This window comes from Poeciliopsis prolifica, unplaced genomic scaffold, assembly GCF_027474105.1.
Source record: "Poeciliopsis prolifica strain line A6 unplaced genomic scaffold, Auburn_PproV2 SCAFFOLD091, whole genome shotgun sequence".
NCBI lineage: Eukaryota > Metazoa > Chordata > Actinopteri > Cyprinodontiformes > Poeciliidae > Poeciliopsis > Poeciliopsis prolifica.
The window spans coordinates 1,111,587-1,130,746 of NW_026562466.1; the positions used below are offsets into that span (position 1 = coordinate 1,111,587).

General features: G+C 40.9%; 1 protein-coding gene across 1 annotated transcript; it reads left to right on the forward strand.

Annotated features, from left to right (window-relative positions):
• The first annotated feature begins 5,543 nt into the window (after positions 1 to 5,543).
• On the forward strand, positions 5,544 to 16,890 carry LOC129353492 (NGFI-A-binding protein 1-like). The gene is given in 9 exon segments (XM_055022841.1): positions 5,544 to 5,963; positions 10,290 to 10,855; positions 10,857 to 11,090; positions 11,172 to 11,299; positions 11,798 to 11,849; positions 12,852 to 12,971; positions 13,423 to 13,597; positions 14,154 to 14,321; positions 14,795 to 16,890. Coding segments are annotated over 8 exon segments (1,518 nt in total). The 5' UTR covers positions 5,544 to 5,963; positions 10,290 to 10,291; the 3' UTR covers positions 14,872 to 16,890.
• The last annotated feature ends 2,270 nt before the right edge of the window (positions 16,891 to 19,160 follow it).

A 19,160-nucleotide genomic window follows, 5' to 3' on the forward strand; every position in this document is an offset into this window, starting at 1 on the left:
TGGCTGCTGGGGAACGAGGCAGCGTGGAAGTGATGGAGTCGCTGGCAGCAGAACGTTTTCATTCGGAGTTTCTCTGCTGATGTGGAGCTTCAGCTCCAGACGTATCGACTCGATTAGCGTCTAATCTCTGATATTCCTGAGCTCTTTGTTAGTCGTGACCTTTGACCTGCTTCTTAACCTTGAAGTTGATGCTTCAGGAATTAGCAGAGATAATAATTTTCATCTTGATGCAGCATCTGTAGCAGCGGCTTGTAATCTGGGCGATGTGGGCGGCGGCCCAGGGCGGCTTCTCATCCAGGGCGACAGATTTGGTTTCAGCACAAAAATTTAAGAGTTTAATTCTTTAAAAACTAAACTACAACATGGGAATAAAAAACTGGAAGCGGTGCTGCTTGGTCTCCCAACATGAATATTTCATCAACTGGAAATATATGTTTTTGTTTTTACCCATTTGCTACATTAGCATAGCAGCTCCTCAGTCACTTCATATTATTTTTTAAAGTGCAGTTGGCCAGCTAATCACTCTGCTCCAACAACACTGAAAATTTGGGCCTATTTACCAACATTGTATATATCTTATATGTTTATCAACGAACATTTTTATTCTGAGTTAATCGCTTCATTAACCTGCTGCTTCACATTTCAGCGTTTTTTTAAATGAGAAGGTAAAAGTAAAATACATTTTTAGGATTTTTTGCAGTTGAAAACGTAAGTGACGTCACGGTCGGTTGAATGTTGTTCGCTCGGGGCCCCAAACCGGCGAGGACCGCCCCTGTCAGAAAACGCTGTGAGGAACGGTTTCCCTTCAGACCATCCCAGATTAATGCTGGGATTTTCCCAGGTGGATGGATTATGTAACATCCCTTAGCACAACTCTTTGTTTTCTGCAAACCACAGGATTAAAGTTAATTTAGCTTCATATTTGGATAAAGAGGATTTATTATTCAGCAGAAAGAAAAACTAAATTACACGAGTTTGTTGAGTCATGGAGCCGTTTCTGAACAATTGCTGACTACCAGATTATTATTTCTACAAATTATCCAGTCAAGATTCAAACTTTTCCCTCAAATGAACAGAAAATGGTTTGGATCACAGAAGATTTTATGGAAATATATTAAACATTTGTTTTTGTAGGGTTGTTTGGAAAGGGATGTGCAAATCACATTAGATCCAAAATTTAAATATTTTTGCATGATTAACCTTTTTAAAAGAAAAATGTTCCATTTGCAAATGTTTTATTTTAGATCAGTTTATTTAAAATCAGAACATTAAGTTTATCATCCAGAAAAAGGACAAGATTTGGGTCAGCTTTTTGAAAACAGCTGATGTATTTAGTCAAGCTTAATAAATGAACTGAGTCTGAAATGAAAGTTAATTGTGTTTATTAAAAGACAAAACAGTTCATGTTGCATCAAGAATTAACTTGTTGGAAATAATTAGAAATGAAAAGACTTAACCTGGGCTGAGAGGTGACTTTGCATCGTTTTTGAATCAGTCAATACTTTAGACAAAGGAAAAATGTTAAGCTGCAACTGTATGATTTAGGAAATGAAATGATTTATTGCATTTAATAGGTGCAAACAATCCAAATGTGTTTCACTTTGTGCTGTAAAAATGTAGTTTTTAAAAAGTTTTCCCACCTTTTGTCTCCATCAAACAGGAAGTTGTGACTTTTCCATCAGCATTTTTTTCACTTTCAACTGAGCATGAAAAACACAGCCATCCACCCGTTAACCTGTTCGTGAGAAGAGAGAGAGAAAAGTGAACACTCCCTGTTCCAACAATAAAAGTGCTGCAGAAACAACACAAAGCGGTGAGTAATAATAATCATCATCATCATCAGAGTTTCTGCCTGCAGCTGAATCTTTGCATCACCTGGACGTGTTTACAGTGAGATAATTCAGATTTTTGCTCGTGGGTTTTGTGTGTAGCAACCATGTTTGCATCTCAGCCGCCTCATTCTGGCCCGGATCGGTTTTGATTAGCAAAGAGCAGCTCAGTCACTTTGGGGAAACTCTCGATCAGATCAGCAGAGCTGCGACGCTCACGCAGCGCTCTGAGCTTCCTGCTACCCACTTCCCTGTGTTGGAAACCATTTGCATGTCCTGTCACTTCAAATTGTGAAATCTGAGTGGAGCATTTGCATACGGGCGTTTCACTGACGCACATGTGTGGGGCCAACGCGTGACCCAGTGGGGCTCCTTCAGTTGGCATGATACCAAAATATGATCAGTCCAAAGGTCATTCTTCTGACCTTAAGCTGGACTGAAAGCAGATGGAGTGTTTCCAGAAGCATCACAAACAGAAGGAAACTTTCCACCTCACGTTTAAAAAGCTGAGCTTGTTGCTGCCAGAAAGCAGCCTCACTGTGTTTTCCTCCAAATGTCAGCAAATCTTCTCTAGATGACTCTGTGATCGACTCTTCTTACTTGGAATGTCCCTCAAAACTCCTCAGGTAACGAATCTCTCCTCTGGGCTGCTTCTTGATGCTTGACGCAAAATACTGACAGTCAGTCATGGGGAAATAACTTACTTCATCTGAGCATGAATATGCAGAAGAACCCCAAACTAACCCAACCAACCTATGTAGCATTAAGTCATGGGCAAAACAAGAACATGATGATGTATTATTGAAATTTCTACTGATGTTTTTTATTTGCAAAAAATAGAAATAATGAAAACAAATTTGAAATTTTTGTTTTCATTTAACTTATTTTACACAAAAGTAAGAAACAACAAATTCAGCTCCTCCACAGAGTATTAGGGCCACAGCAAAAAAATAAAAAAATTATAATATGATGATGAATAAACTGGCATGACATAAAACTTGGAATAATAAGAAAGTAACGTCAAGCATAGTGTTCAAACAATGCGAGAATATTGTTGTAATATGGAAATAAATTCCTCATATTACAAGAATAAAGTCTTAATATCACCAGAATAAAGTTGTACGGTTTTATTTTGGAAATGTACTATTCAACTATTTCATTTAATTTTTTGTTTTTTTTGTTTTTGTTTTTTCATTTTTTTGTTTGGCAGTAATACTCTTCCATACAAAATAGAAATAAAAATTGGAGCATTTTGTAAAATACTATTGTTCTTCATTAACAGCCTCACTTTAGTTAAATTATTAAACCATATTCATACACTCTTAAAAAAACCCTACAAAATTTATTTTATATCCTGTGGATGGATAAATTATAAAAAAAATTGAATTCCTGATGTGAAAACTCAAAACTCCAAATAAAAAGTTGTTTTATTTTTTTTTATAAATGCATAAACACATAGTATAGTTAGTGTTTGTGTTTCTCTGTCCCACCAGCTGCCTGAACATTACTGTTGAATTATTATTTAAAATGTATCAATCAATAACATACATAAATACACATATGTATTTTTACTAAGCAGGTCTTTTCTTTATTTATATTTTCTCTGAATCAATTTACGGTGTTTATTTTTCAAGAGTTGCGACATTAAAGGCACTAAAAGTACTCCGTATAGCATTTGCTTACACTGTGGCACAAAGCTGCATGTTTCACTGGGGAGAGGTTTCCTTTCCCATTTCTTATTAAATCTAAAACTTTTTATTAGTACAGAAGTTCATATCTTATGTCCGCCCACGTCTGAGCTGCATTGGTCCAAAGACGCTTCATTCGGACCAATCAAAGCCCAGAGAAGGGATGAAAATCCCAAACCTCAGCCTCAGTCGAGACAATTCAGCTGTAACTCAAAACAGAAATACATTTATCCATTAAAATGAGCTCAATATGTCATCTGAACTTGGTTAAAACAGATCATGCAGGTGATTTCATCAACTAAGTCTCCTAATGTTGTTGCCGTCACAGAGTGGGAGAAACGACCTGACAGAAATGAAGAACCGAAACGATGCAGAGCCCATTCACTGAAAGCTCAAGGCTGTTGCTTTAATAAACGCTGGGGGAAAAATGGATTGGTGGAAATAAAATCCAAGGACAGAAATGTGAAGTAGAGTGAAAGCTTTGTGTGTCCAGTTGGTTTCTGGGATAAAATAAAAGCTCTAAACTGATTTTTGTGATTTTTCCAGATGCAGAAACAATCAAACATCTGCAAATGTCTGAAACTCCAGAGTTAAAAGTCAGGAGTCTTGTACAGGAGCTTGAACTTATGATAAAAATTTATTCTTACATTCAAAATTCAGCAACAAACAAGCTGAGCAACCTGAGCTCAGAATCCAAAATGGCTGCCAAGCTAATAAAATGAACTCTTCCTCAGAGGAAAGAGAAACGGGCCAGAGTTCATAGAAAGGCAGGGTGGAGGTTCACCTTCCAGCAGGTCAACCATCTCAAACATACCAAACAGTCATGTAAGAGTGGCCTAGTCAAAGTCCAGACCTAAATCTAACCTAAAAATTGAGTTTTCAGCCTTATAAAAATGCTAGAGACGAACGCTAGAGGTTCTGTTAGCATTGACTCATGGGGGGTGAATATAAACGCACGCCACACTTTTCAGATTTTGATTCTCTCCATTCAATATTAAACGGCTTTATGTTGATCCATCACATAAAAACCTCTGTAATTATTAAATGCAACTATAGAAGACAAAAGAACAAAAACTGATGTTATTAAATATTTAAAATAAAAACATGTCCGATTTAAATACAATTATTGCTATAAAATAACAATGTAAATATCAACAGAGGCCCCAGACTGAGGATACTGAATACTGAATGTTTCTCTCAGACAATATTTACTGCTGATGAAAACTGTCTCTCTCTGCTCTTCGTCAGGAGCGTCTCTGCGTGTCTCTGTGGGTGTCGAACCTGCCTGTGTTTGGTATTCCGTGCAGAAAGCCTCCCACGCCCCGTGTGTCCACCCACGCGCGGATTTGCGTCACGCAGGGAGCAGCGTGGGCGAGAGAGAGAGAGGAGAAGCAGGCTTTGTGGCGACCGCGCGGAATATCCCACTTTGTTCAGCTGCTGCGTGAAGCTGCACGTGGTTAGGATGACAAACAGGAAGTATTGACAAAATAAAAGCACAGGGTAGTCTGGAATGAAATGGTGACGTTGCTTTATGTTTAAAAAAATAGTTTTATTCAATACTGGAAAGTGAAACATAGAAGTCGGACACAGCGACTGTTCATTGTTATGATGGGATATTTTCAGACAAATTTCCAGGTTTAACTATTTAAATTTTTTCTGTTATTATCAGGCTCTTTTCTTTTGTTGCTTTCAGTTTAAGATCAAAAATTGTTGTTTCATCAAAATATGTCTTCAAAGAAAGAGTTACTTATGTTGCTCTGTGAGTATTTAGTGTTTGCATTTATAAAACACTGATAAATTCATTTTATATTGCCTTATTAAGTTAATACTAAATAACAGTCGGTCTGGATGGATTGTTTATTATTTAAAAACGCAGCGTCAGTGACGCATTTTGCTGCATTTTGCCTCAATAATCTGGATTATTGTTACGTTTCCAGCCTGTGGTGCTTTTATTTTGTAGGCTCAGGCGGAAGTGTCTGCGCGCGCCTCTTCGTGTGGTTTGACCTTTGAGAAGAGTGCAGGGGAGTGTTGAGACGCTGGGAGAGGACTCTCACACACTCACACACTCATCACACACTCCCCACGCACACACGCAACACACACTCTGAGGGAAGAGACGCACAAAGCTCCGCTGACATTCTGCGCTCTTTTCTCTTCTCTCTCTGCTCCAGAGGAAGGAAAAAGTTTTCACGCAGAGAGGAGAGGACACGCAGAATCACGCACAGCCTCTGCCTCGGTGCTGGTTCCGCTGCGTCCTGGAAGTTGAAGGTTCCGCCGGTCTGCGCGCTGCGCTCCTGCGGGATTCATTCTGTGGGATTCCTAGTTTCTTTCTGCTGTGCGCGAAGCGACGGGCTGTTGTTGTGTTTGGTGAAAACTGAAGAGGAGGAAGAAGAGGAACTCAGGAAAGGAAGAGGACCCGGACCAGGGCGCGCCAAACACTCACCAGGTAGGAAGACTTCATCCACCATGGCGCTTCCTCCTCATTCTGCTGCACATGATGATGAATCTGTGATCTAGTTCTGCTGCAAAGATAGAAATGCTCTGGAGAAATGCAGCCACGTGAAGGAACCGCAGTTAAATGTAACCAAGTCTGCAGGAGAACAGAGTAAAGTCCGTTTAAATCAGACATTTGTTAAAGCGCCAACATCAGTCAGTCATTCACTTTCTGCATCTTAGCTGTTTTATCTCTATGTAACCGGACTCTAAACGTTACAATTTATTGACATATTTGATGTTATTTTAGCTGCTACAGACAAACAAAGTGAGTATTTCAGGATTACATCACACACCCTCATGGAGGAACAAGCTCCAAACATCAGACTCATTTTATTTAGAAAGCACTTTAAAGATTCCTAATAACAAAACTGTACAACTCTGTGCACAAACACAAAGGTTACAAGTTTAATACACTATGCAGAAGTTTAATGCATTAGCTCATTATAAAGAGAAAACATAAACCTGGTAGTCATCTGCATACAAATGAAATGTTTTGTTTCCAGAGAAATGGCAGCAAGTTGCAGCATAAAAAGAAGGGAATGGAAGATCAGGAAGAGCTGGCAGCCAGTGAATAGAAATTTACTTTGTTAAAAATCAAACTTTAACATCTGGAACCGGTTCCCAGGACTCATTTCCTAAGAACAGAGAAAGAGTCGACTTTATTTCCAACAATCGTCACCGGATTTGACTTTGGCTTTTGGTGTTGCTCAAATTCAGGTATGAAAGTTCAACATGATTTCGTCCTTTTGTCATCTACTTTCTCCATTCCTGAGTTAATTTAGTCAAATCCATTTTTTGATGCTGGAGGGCAAACCAGGCTGTCATCTGCATAAAAATAAAAGGAAATTCAATGTTTCTGAAAAAAAGCATCAAGTAGAGAAAAAACAGGGATGAGAATAGAGCCTTGTGGGACACCCCTTGAAAAACTGTTTAAATCCTGCAGCACAAGCAGTGAACATTCATTAGTGTCCACTTTTGAAAAGGTGTTATGAAAGTGTCATGATGAGCTTCCAAGAACGCCTTCTGGTTGAGAAATGTCGGAGTTTATTTCCGGAATCAGAGCAAAGGGAGAGGATTCCTCTCTCCAGTCAGGAGTCCCACCTGAGCGTGTCAGAGCTGCTGTGATTCCAGAGGCTCACCTGCTGCTCACCCACAGGTCAGCGATACGCTTAGCTCCAGAGTTTTAGTCGGAAATGGAAGGAAAACATTCAAAATCAACACAATATGAAACGAACAAATTCTTCCTGAGCCTGGACGTTTCCTCATTGAAACTTCACATATTCAGATGACGTTTCACAGCAGCTCACTGAAAACATTCATGTTAACACAAGAAGCAGAGGAAAGGCAGCATTTTTGGACTAAATTCACCTTTAGTCATTAACAAAACCCAAAACGTGCAAAACAATCGTGATGCGGTTAACATCTGTGAAATAAATCGCCTTAAGAGTCCAGAAAATGTTTATCTGCAGTGAGTGACTCCTAAACCGGCGGAGGAGGACGAGAGCGCCTTAAGAAGCTCCACTAGCCCACGTGTTTTTATCATCAATGCTAATGTTCTTTAAGTGACATTTCACACTCCTTTATTTTCCACCTCTTCTTTATCAAATCTGCTCACGTCCTGCATGTCCTCGTTTTGTTTTCCAGACTCAAAGCTTTGCTCAACGTTTGCTTTAAAACTCAAACCTGCTGTTTTTCACTTCACGGTTCAAAACAAATGTTTTTCAGCTAAACATCACTGATATCCGGCTGAATGAGTAATGCAGCTGTCAGGAAGGAAAAAGCTGAAAATCACTGATTAATTGAAAATCAGGGCTTCTGATTGTAAAAGACGGTTTTGGAAAGTCTGGAAGCTTGAGGTCAGAGGTGAACGTGTCTCTGGTCGGCCTGCAGATCTGATGCTGCTGATGCTGCAAACTGTTTGCAGCATCAGGAGGAGGGAGGAAGAATCAGAAAGCAGCTGCTGAAATCTGGAGGTCAACCAGGGGCTGTGCAAAGAGGGGCCCACCGGGGGGCCTTTATTCATAGTATTCATAGTATTTTTAAAAAATGAAATAATATTATTACAAAGGTTTTTGTCGAACCTTTGGCATATTTCATTAGATAAACTTTTATAGTCTGGCCTTTTTTTTAATTATTCTGATCAAATATTATCAAATTATTCTGATCAAATATAAACTTTTATAGTCTGGCCTTTTTTTTAAATTATTCTGATCAAATATTTTATTACAAATCTTTCAGTTTTTCATAAACTCTTAAAATTTGGAGTGATATATATATTTTAAATTATGGCTCTGGTAAAATAAATATTGATAGAGGAAAATAAACACCATCTATACTAATATTACAAATCTAATTATTTATTTTATCTAAAATTTTTCACAAACTTTGATTATTTGACCTTATCCTATGACTATATAAATATAATAATTTATCACAAATCTAGGGTTTAAATTTGGTCTCAGCATTTTATTGTTTGCCTTCATCGTATTTTTTGAAATATATGTTAAATAAATAACCCAGTGCTGTATTTATGGGATGAATATGTGTAACATATTTTTGAGGGTAAATTGGAATCTCAGAAGCTGTTGAGGAGCGGCTCGTCTGGCTCTGGTCTTTCTGTCTGATGACAGAATGAGGACAGCGCAGTGAAAGTCCTGATATCCGGCTGAGCCGTTTGGTTCTGGTGTGAAACCAGAACCGTCTGTTCGCCAAATCTGGCCACCAGTACTCTTGGTTATTTCAGGGTGAGGTTGCGGCGGATCTTCGACTCCGGGAACCTTTTGAGTCCGTTTGAACAAAAGCGACTCAGATCCTCCGTTACATCAGTTTGCACACGTTTGTTTGCTTTAGGTTTTCTAGAAGCTTTTCAGTCCGTGCTGCAGATAAGGAACTCGCTCTGACTTCACGTTTCTTCCTTTGTGTTGCCGGTCGACGTCCATACAGGTCCGAGCTGCAGAGATTTACAGGGAAACACGCTGCTGAGTCACTGCAAACTAATACATGTAGAGATTAGTGTTTACATCTGATGAAACCTGCATGTTGCAATAGGTTTACATGATGTCCAGTGTAAATCAGGCTGATTGGAGGGATTTGTGTACTAAAAACAAGGAAGTTTTTGAGGGAACAATCCGACAGATATTTATTTACGTTTGGTTTTGTGTCAGGCAGCTTCTGTCTGTGTCATTTTGTGAGTCGACGCCTGCCTGGCTCCCCAGGCCTATTCTGGGCGAGGCAGGCCCACCACCTACACATCCTGCAGGGGTGGAGAGAGGCATGTGGTCCTCCCTGCAAGCCGGGCCGGCTGCCACTCCTCAGTCAGTCCAGCCTCCGCAGGGCCTCACATGCACCCAGGAAGACTCGCAGCCAAGCCTGTACTCCCTGAATCAGCTTAAAGTGGCAGGAGCACGCCGTGACTTCAAGCTTTTTGTGAAAAGTTTAGATTAATGGCGGCATTAACGGAGGATAAATACCAACCTGATGGATGTAGAGACACTTTCAGGGAGGAAAATGGTGGATATTTTGAAATACTTAATCTGTGTTTTCTCAATTCAACTAACAGGCTAGAGCTAAAAAATAACACTATCATAAATGAATGCGAGCTAGTTCTGCCACAATAGCAAATTTGATCAGATTTTTCCTCAACATTTGAGGCTCAACAGGTGCATTCAGTCCTTCCAATCAGCAAAGGACTGCTGGCATCTATCCTTTTGAAATTTCTTCACTTTTTTTAAGAAAAAAGGTGAATATCCTGATCTGTAGCTCCGCCCCCTTCCTCTCCGCTGTGCTGCAGCTCTGCCTCCATGGAAACTGTGCAGGTAGCATCATAAATGAGGAGCTATTAGCTTTAAAAGGGCAACAAAAGAGTTTCGCCTTCAGTTTTCTGAATTGCTTGTTTGCAGAAGCATCCTGTAAATAATGCTTACATGACATCAGGAAAATATATTTTCACACATTTTTTTCACTTTAAAGTCCAAATACAACTGTACTGACTTAAGTGTTTGAGCAGGACTTTGGCTTTTATATGTTGTTGTCATAAAAACAAAAACCAGACAGAAGTAAAGAGGTCAGAGGTTAACAACCAATCCCAACCTCAACGTTCAGTAAGACAAATTAAACTTTTGAAGATTTCATCTTGTTGAGTCTTTCAAAGTCATGGTTGTTACTTCTCATGTCGTTAACTTGTGCTAAAATGAGTTAGCCAGATGACGAGACGGTAAATGTTTTCAGTTTATCTGAGTTGTTTGCATCGGCTGACTCTGGTTCCTCTGTGTTTCAGGCATGGCGGCGGTGTTGCCGAGGACCCTGGGTGAGCTGCAGCTCTACAGGATCCTGCAGCGCGCTAACCTCCTCTACTACTACGAGGCTTTCATCCAGCAGGGCGGCGACGACGTGCAGCAGCTGTGCGAGGCCGGAGAGGAGGAGTTCCTAGAGATTATGGCTCTGGTAGGGATGGCCAGCAAGCCGCTGCATGTGCGGCGCCTGCAGAAGGCGCTGCGGGACTGGGTCACCAACCCGGCCATCTTCAACCAGCCGCTCACCTCGCTGCCCGTCTGCAGCATCCCCGTCTACAAGCTGCCCGAGGGTTCCCCCACACTGCTCAGCGCCCAGGACCGCTCCAACACCGCCAGCGTGAAGATTCCCAAAGCCATCGCCGCCGCCTCCGACCCGGGGAAGCTGGACGTGGCGAGAGAGAAGGTCTCCACCGGGTCGCCCCTGCAGGGGAGCAGCGAGGCGCGGTTCTGGTCGGGCCACAGCAATGACAGCGAGCACAGCCTGTCTCCGTCGGATCTGGGCTCGCCGTCGTCCCCCAGAGACGCCATGGAGGCCCTGGGCGGCGGCGGCAGTGCAGTCGGTCCTGGAGTGCGTGGACAGGATGGCGCCTGGACTTCCTAAGACGGACCCGGCGGACGTCAAAGAGCAGCTGAAGAACAACAAGAAGCTGGCCAAGATGATCGGACACATCTTTGAGATGAGCGACGAAGACCCGCGGAGGGAGGAGGAAATCCGGAAGTACAGCGCCATCTACGGGCGCTTCGACTCCAAGCGGAGGGACGGAAAACACCTGACGCTGCACGAGGTGCTTCACCGAACCGGAGAAACTGCGGCCCAGCAGGGGGCGCTTCCTCTGTGTAACCCGACTGGTTTGTTTCCTGTGCAGCTGACGGTGAACGAGGCGGCGGCTCAGCTCTGCATGAGGGACACGGCTCTGCTGACGCGCCGCGACGAGCTGTTCGGACTCGCCAGGCAGATCTCCAGAGAGGTCACCTACAAATACACCTACCGCCAGCAAGTAAGAGACGAAGAGCAGACACAGATCACTGCTGCAGCAGTGTTAGGACTAGACCACCACCAAAAACTCAAAAATTCAAAATTCATCTCAGAAAAGTTCTAGAAAAACTTTTCTCTTCTCCAGAAAATAGCTCTAAAATTTCTAGATTAATCTCAGAAATTTTATAAATCTGAAATGTCTGAGCTCCAGATTTACAAGAAAAACCCTGAAATTATAAATAATTCAAAAAACGTTTAACTTTTCTGACCTTGTAAAGTCGAAATGCCAACTTTTGAAAATGTTCAAAAGTGGAGAATTTTCATGTATTTTAACATCTCATTTGTGAGATATCTGAAGTTTGATAGATTTTCTTTAGGATACAAATGCAGCACAAACTTGGCTCCAAAGGAAAAATGGGTTAAACAGACTTTCCATCCTTCCTCTAAGACATGAGCAGAACCAGAACCGAAGGTCCAGAACGGTAACTAATGTTTTGTATCTTTCCTGATCTGCAGATCTCGGTGTGGAGACAGAGACGAACCGTCGCCTAAAAGGATCAAAACCGAGGTGAGTTCATATTACTGTGGATCAGAGACGCCGTCTTCTGACAATCAGGCAAAAATGTACTTTAAGTAAAGTTTTCTACACTCTACTTTTTACTTGAGTCATTTTCTTAGTTGAGTAAAATTTCCAGATTTTCCTGCAGTTTCTGTTACATTTTCATAACTTTTAGAAAGAAACTGATTTGCAAAATGTTTATGTTTCCAGTTTTTTTTTTCTATGAATTATTTAAATTTTGCTTCACGAACTACCAAAATTTCCACATAAACTTTGTACTTTAGTCCATCTGATGATGTAATTTTAATATTAAGTGATTATTCAGTGCTTGAGTCGGCCTTTTACCAATACTTTTTACTTTTAGTTGAGTTAAAATATGTTGAAGTAGTTTTAACCTCCTTCTGGAAACAAAGCGCTGCTGTGTGACGTTTAGGTTCTTCTTCTGCGCTTTCGGGTCGTAAGCCGTTCACACATAAGTCTGATTGCTGTTGCATTTAATCAATAGAATGAACAACAACGTAAAAAAGATTTTAGGTCAACACGATTGAATTTTTCTCACTTTGTGCTGCAAATGTTTGTGTTTGAACCTCTGAATGGTTTGTGTGGAATCATGAAGTGAAACATCAAAGTAACGAAGCTGAAGCTCCACATTAGTGCGGGTTCGGAGGACTCGGGTCTGGCAACTGGAGCTCCTCTGAGAGCGTCGATCTGGAGCCGAGTACAAAGCCGGGTCTGAGCGCTGCTCTCCCGGCGCCGCTCGGCCCGGAGCCGGTTCTGAATGGCTCCTCTCACAGAGCGAGCCGCTGATGGAAAACATGTGGCGGCTCCACAGGGATCCAGAGGCACAGATGATCCGACACCTGTTCACACAAAACAGGGGATTCCCGTTTAAATCTGCTTAAAGCCTCATTTAAAGAGACAGGCCCTTATTTCTGCAGATAGAGTTCAAATAAAGACAGACTGGAAAAGAAGATTTTTTTAATTGACTGAAGGGACGTAACTGTGCTGCAGGAGAACTTCTTTGACATCCAGGAGGCGCTGCAGGCCATCCACATGAGGCAGGAGATGCTGAGGGAGCAGCTGGCCTGCGCCAAGTCCAAAGGAGAGGAGACGGTCGGACGCAACCTGCAGGTAGGACCAACCTGGACGACGTCCAGGAACCAGACACAACATTTAAGATTTCACTGCTGCAATAGTTCCTTCTGCTTTTACAGCTACAAAACCTTTAGATTATTCACAGTTTTCATTACGTGTTAGATGTAGAAAGAGTCCCGCAGCATGACACTGCAACTTTAATTTTATTTTTTTTTTACAAAAATGTAATAGTAGTTTTAATGCATTGTTATTTTTGAGACTGATTGTAAAATTTTTCATATAAAGAAGAGATTTCCTGGCTGTGTTGGTGAGAGACGTCCTGCTGTGATTTAAAGAGACAGTGACAGATTAAGTCTGTATCTATAGATACTTAGGAGCCTCGTTTTGTGCTGATTGGTCAGTTTTAGACCAGAATTAGCTTGAATTAGCATATGAAAGACCATCAGAACGCCGGACTCCCAGCTGATGCCTGGTCTCTGTGCGTCAGATGCAGCTGGAGCGCCTGCTGGCGAGGCAGATGGAGATCCTGCAGGACGCCGCCGTCCAGGAGCGGCTGCAGGCTCTGGACTGGAGGATCCCGCCCGCTGCGCTCAAGTACCTCAACGACGCCCAGAACACCAACGGAGCCGCCGGTGCCGCCGACCTCAGCAGGGACAGCCAGGGTAGGTCTTTTCAGCACTTTTCACTCATTTCTGACACTTTTTTCCTGGCTCTCTGCTGCCCCCTGTGCCCAGATACGGCGCATTGTTTTCACTCTTTGTTGTTTTTGAGCTGAATTTAAATCTAATTCACGTCGACATGAAGCTTTTGACTGGAAGTAAACGCCTGAAAGGTGCAGATTTTCCACAGTCGGCTGTCAGTCGTTGTTCTGCCTGGAGTTCACAAACAGAGGAGAGGAGGCGCATCATTATTCAGGATCTTTCTTCTCCTCCAGGCCTCGTCTCATTTTCATCCTTTTTCCTCTCTCACCCACTCCCGACAGCTCATTATAACGCTGTTCCCACAAATCCCACAATGCACCTGTAATTATGGCGCCCACGCCTGTTTACCTCTAGCCAGAAGCCTGGAGGGGGGCGTCTCTCTCTCTCTCTCTTTTTCTCTCTCTCTCTCTCTCTGCTCTACTTTTCTTCCTCTTTTTCTTTTTTCTGAACTTTTCGTGACTCCTGTCTTTAGATAGAAACACTGAGTCCGATCTCATTCCTGGTCGTTTTCCTCCAGATGATCGACCAATCAACCTGCGGGTGGTCAGTCAGAGCATGCAGGAAGGAGACCTCCCATTGGGCAAGCAGCTAGCCAATGAGCTGAAGCGCCATCACAACCACAACCACAACAACAACAACAACCACAACAGCAGCAGCACAGATGAGGCTAAAACACCAGCAACAGGTGATTCACTTTGAATCAAACCGGCTTATTTTTGTCTTTAAAAAACGACTGTAAACATGAACCATGTTTGCAAAACTGTCAAACAACTAAACTGTAACAGCATCTTTCACATGATGTAGCTTAATATTCAGAGTTTACCTGAATTACAATTTAAGTTTTAAGATATTTTGAGATTTTGCCAGGGATTACACAGCTTAGCACAATGATGAAACACGCTCTAGATTTTTGAGTTTGAGTCTTAAGTTCTTGTCTGAATTTGATGGAAAGGTGTGAATCACCATAGCAGCAAGTGACGAAGCGTTTGAGTTTTATTTTTTACTGTTAGACGCTAAATTAGTCGTAACATTATGAGCAGTATGTGCAGAAAAAAGTTGATATCTGGTGAATTTTTCAGTAGTAACCAGACTGGAATCTATCGGCTCGTTTTCTGAAAAACCTGTATGCTGATGATGCTGCGTTTTATGTGTCTCCAGAAAACGGGACGTCACAGCGAGCGCCCGGCAACGCCGAGAAGAAAATCATCAAATCAGAGCCAGAAGACTCCACATAGTGCCTCCCGCCTCTCCATCATCCCACCCTCTTCATTCTACTCACTTGACAGTATGCAGTTATCACCCATCTATAGATACTAAGCAAGCACAGCCACAGTAGAGCCTTAACAACCAACGTTGCCTCATGAATAGCATTTATTTTAATTTGTCTTTGTTTTTAAAAGTATTTGCCAAAGCACCTGAGAGCACATCAGGAAGCCCCTCGGTGCTCTTTGTGTTTCCTTTGGATGTTGATGTGAGTTAAACTTGGTACCTCTGCTTTCTGTGGCAGGGCCTGAATCTTAACTCCACTACTGCTGTGGAGGCTCAAGCATTGGATGGTGTTGATGCAGTTAGAAATTTCTGTTTTTAAACAATCTTGTCGCAAACATGATCTGCTTGCTAAATCCACACTGTTATCGTGCTCGTTCAGGGCAAAGGTCACTGTCAAGAATCAGTCTTGGGAGTGAACTGCAAACATTTCACCAGGCAGTTACGATTTAGTTTCTAGTGCAAATGTCTTAGTGCATGTGAAATAAGACAAACTTAACTTGTTTTAAGTGAATAACTCCTTAATGTTGATTTAAACAAATACTGGATCCACTGGCAAAAATGTTTTGCTTTAAATGATATAATCTGCAACAGGAACTCGTATGTTTTTATTCATATTAAGGAATTATTCATGTCAATCAATCTGATTAACTAAATGAAATTGAACTATTTATTTTTTCTGTAACTTTATAGCTGTGAATATTCTTGGTAAACTCACAATAGTCACATAAAGTAGTTATACTTTTACTACTAAACTGCACACAGTAACTATTTATTCATATTTTCAAATGTACTTTTATTTATTGATGCTCTCATTGAATAAAGTGGAGAAAATAATTAACTTGGGAGATTTTAAACCTCATTCATTTGATTTTATTGTGACAAATGATGCCTGGAACTAAGATATTTGCACTGGAAACTAGAACAATAGTAAGTGATATTTATTTTTTGTTTTTACGGTTTGAATCATGAACACATCTGTAATGGATTTATACCTTTAGTTTCCATCCAGGTGTTTGCTGTAGAGGGTGGCGGGACAGAGGGTGAAGTAAGGAGGCCGAGTTAAGGTGCAGCCCTGCAGCAGGTTGTCATTTTTTAACGTTTCCTTCGAACGAGGCGGGACCGACCGCTGCTGCCTTGTGTGTATTATGGCAGGTAATTTATGAAGAGGATGTACAGGAGCTGTTGTGGATCAGCAGCAGCAAACGTTTCACGTTGTAATTTAGCAAATTGCTGCTGTCAGAGGAGAAACTTTCAGGAATAAACTCCTGCGTGTTTCTGAGGACACAGGAAAAGAAGCGAAGCTCGCAGGTTTGGGGGGTTTTGTTGCAGCGGCTGCAAGATTTAAAAATGACAAAAAAAAAAAAAAAAAGTTTATTGCTGTTGAAGCAGCAGCTTGTAAATATAACAAATAGCCTAATCTGTCAGTTTTCTGTGTCCAGTGTAACTTTGCTGTAGATTTTTGGTGTCGATACAGTGTTCATGTATGTAGAGCTACAACAGAAAAAAAGAAATCTTAATTGTCACTAAGGAAAAAACGGTGTCTGGTATATAAGAACTGCTTTTAGCCTTAGCTCTAACAGTGTTTTCTGGCCATGTGTGCAGATTTCCGACGTGTTGTTGATGTTTAGACGTAGAAACATGACGGCTCAGTGTTCTCTGACCCCCTGCACATAGTTTAGTCTTGTTCAGAGATCAATGCAATATTTATGTAAGTAATAAGTCTATTTGCATCCTAACGCGTTTTCGTCATGTGCTCAGTAACTGTGTGTCTGTCACCAGGGTGGGACCTTCTGGGAAACGTTTTCGTCTGTCTGATTTTCTGCAGGTTAGCGATGGCAGAACGCTCGCATGTCGTCTCTCTGATCACTGTTTCCTTTAAAGCGATAGATTAGGCTTTCACCCAGTTATGCACCTGTTTTTTAAACACTAATATATTTTATTTGTTATACAGCACATAAACATTAAACTTTATTTTTTGAACTCTATGGTTTGGTGTGTTTTCTGGTTCTGATTCTGGTTCCTGTTTTTTATATTTTATTTTCTGGCTGTGTGGATGTAAAAGGGATAAATTGATCACATTATGCCTTATTGGGGAAATGTAACTTTATTTTTGTAATGTTTTCCCTTTGCTTTTTCCATCCCATATATTTAGATTTTCTTTGTCTTTTCTTTTTGTTTACTTCTAGTTCAATGGTAACAAACAAATCCATAAATTGCGCATTCAAAAATTCAGAACATAATATTCTGATCATATTTTTAGCCTTACAGCAGCAGGTAGGATGGAATAATTTGTTTACAAAATGTTTACTTTTCCATTTAAATCGACTCAGTTTGTCTGTAGGACCAAAACCCATCTGTCTAATGTAAAAATGAATCAGAATAAATTCCTCCCAGTCTAGAAAAATCCCAAATAATCCCTCATTTATAGGATTATTTTGGATTAGAAAAATAAAGAGGGATTTTCTTAAAAGGGTTAAAACCTCATAAAATGCATGATTAACTGATATGTATAACTTACTGAGGACTGAAGTTAATAATGACCATAAAAACCCAACCAATCTGAAGAAGTGATGTGATTTATCCTTCAGGAAGCCGCCATGTTTGGCCCTTTGGTCTCCGCTGCAGGTGAGTCTGCTGGGAGGATGAGCTGCACATGAATCCCTGAGTGGATGATTTGCATCAGCGTCACATCAACACATTGTGAAAGTGGCTCATGACTCACTCTGACGCAGGTCTCCTTCTCTCTCACACACACACACACACGCACGCACATAGATACGTAGACAGATTTTCTCTGGAGAGCAGCTCGGCTCATGAACGCCCACCGAGCGCCGCTCCTCCTCCTCCTCTTTCCTCCCTCCTCTTCCAACACAAGATGATGATGATGATGATGGGGATGTGTAACCATGGCAACGGCTGGAGGTGGGCGGCGGCTCCACCGGTGGTGGGCGGAAGCCAGCCAGCCAGCCGCTGAGCAGCGTGGGAGGGATGTGCAGCCATCAGGTTTGGAGGGAGCAGGAAGCGGCGGTGGGCGGCTCCGCCTGGGATCCCGCTCCGCTTCCTTTGTTTACTGCCTCAGAAAGGCTACGTTCAAATTTTACATTAAAAAGCACCACCAATGTTCTTGGTCATACTTATACCAAACAAAAAGTGGAGACATGATGCTTTCTACGTCAGCAGGGGGACAACTATAGCTAAAAAAATTTAAAAAGTAGATTTCCACAAAAAAAATATTTTAACCTCAGAAATATTGTAGAAAAACTTTGTGAACTCACAAACTGAAAATTTTGCGAAGAAAAAAAATCTCTAAAAAACGTGAAAATTTCAGAACGTCAAAAGTTTTACATTATTCTTGTTTTTAGAAAAAAAGACATTTTTAAGATCCAAAGACAAAAAAAAAGAAAGAAATTAACTCAGACATTTTTAGATTAATCTCATAAAATGTCATGAAAAACTTAGAAGTTTTCTGAGCTTCCAAGTTCATCATTTGTGAGGAAAAAGGATTACATTTGGAGATCAATTTCATATTTTTTTAGGATAAACGTAGAAATGTTTAAGATTCACGTCTTTTGCAAGAAAAAAATACTAAATTTCAGATAATTGTTTTCTGAAATTCTAGATATTCTGATCTCATAAAGTAGAAAATTTGCCAAGAAAAAACCTGAGAAATTCTCTTGAAAAATCTTCTGGGCTCCAAAGATCAAAAATTTGAAAAGAAAATATATCTAACCAGATATCTAAGGACAATAATAATAATAATAATAATAATAATAATAATAATAATAATAATAATAATAATAATAATCATCATCTTTAATTTTGAGAATAATCTCTGAAATTTTCCAGAAAAACTTTTCTGAGCTCCAAATGCCAAACATTTCTGACAGGCTTGAATACTTTCATGTTGTGGTCGTGATGTGACAAAATGGAAAACCTGAATTGCATTAAAACTTTCACATCAAACAAATGCTGATCAGTTGAAAGATAAGCAGTTATAGCAGTTATAACAGAAAAAATGTCTGCATGCGCACAAACCGAGGCCACGTCTACGTACGCATCTGCAAAGAAGGAATTTTTTTTTTGACTGCGTGTTGATCAAAAAATGCAGATTCCTGTAATTTTTACTGGAAGTCCCCTTTATTTGTCTCTGTTTTCAGGTCAGACTCATGCATGAATATTTGATGCCCAGGTTCAGAGGCGTCAGCTCTGATCGGTTTGTTTTATCCTCCTGGGAGGTCCAGGTGGGTGGAGTTTC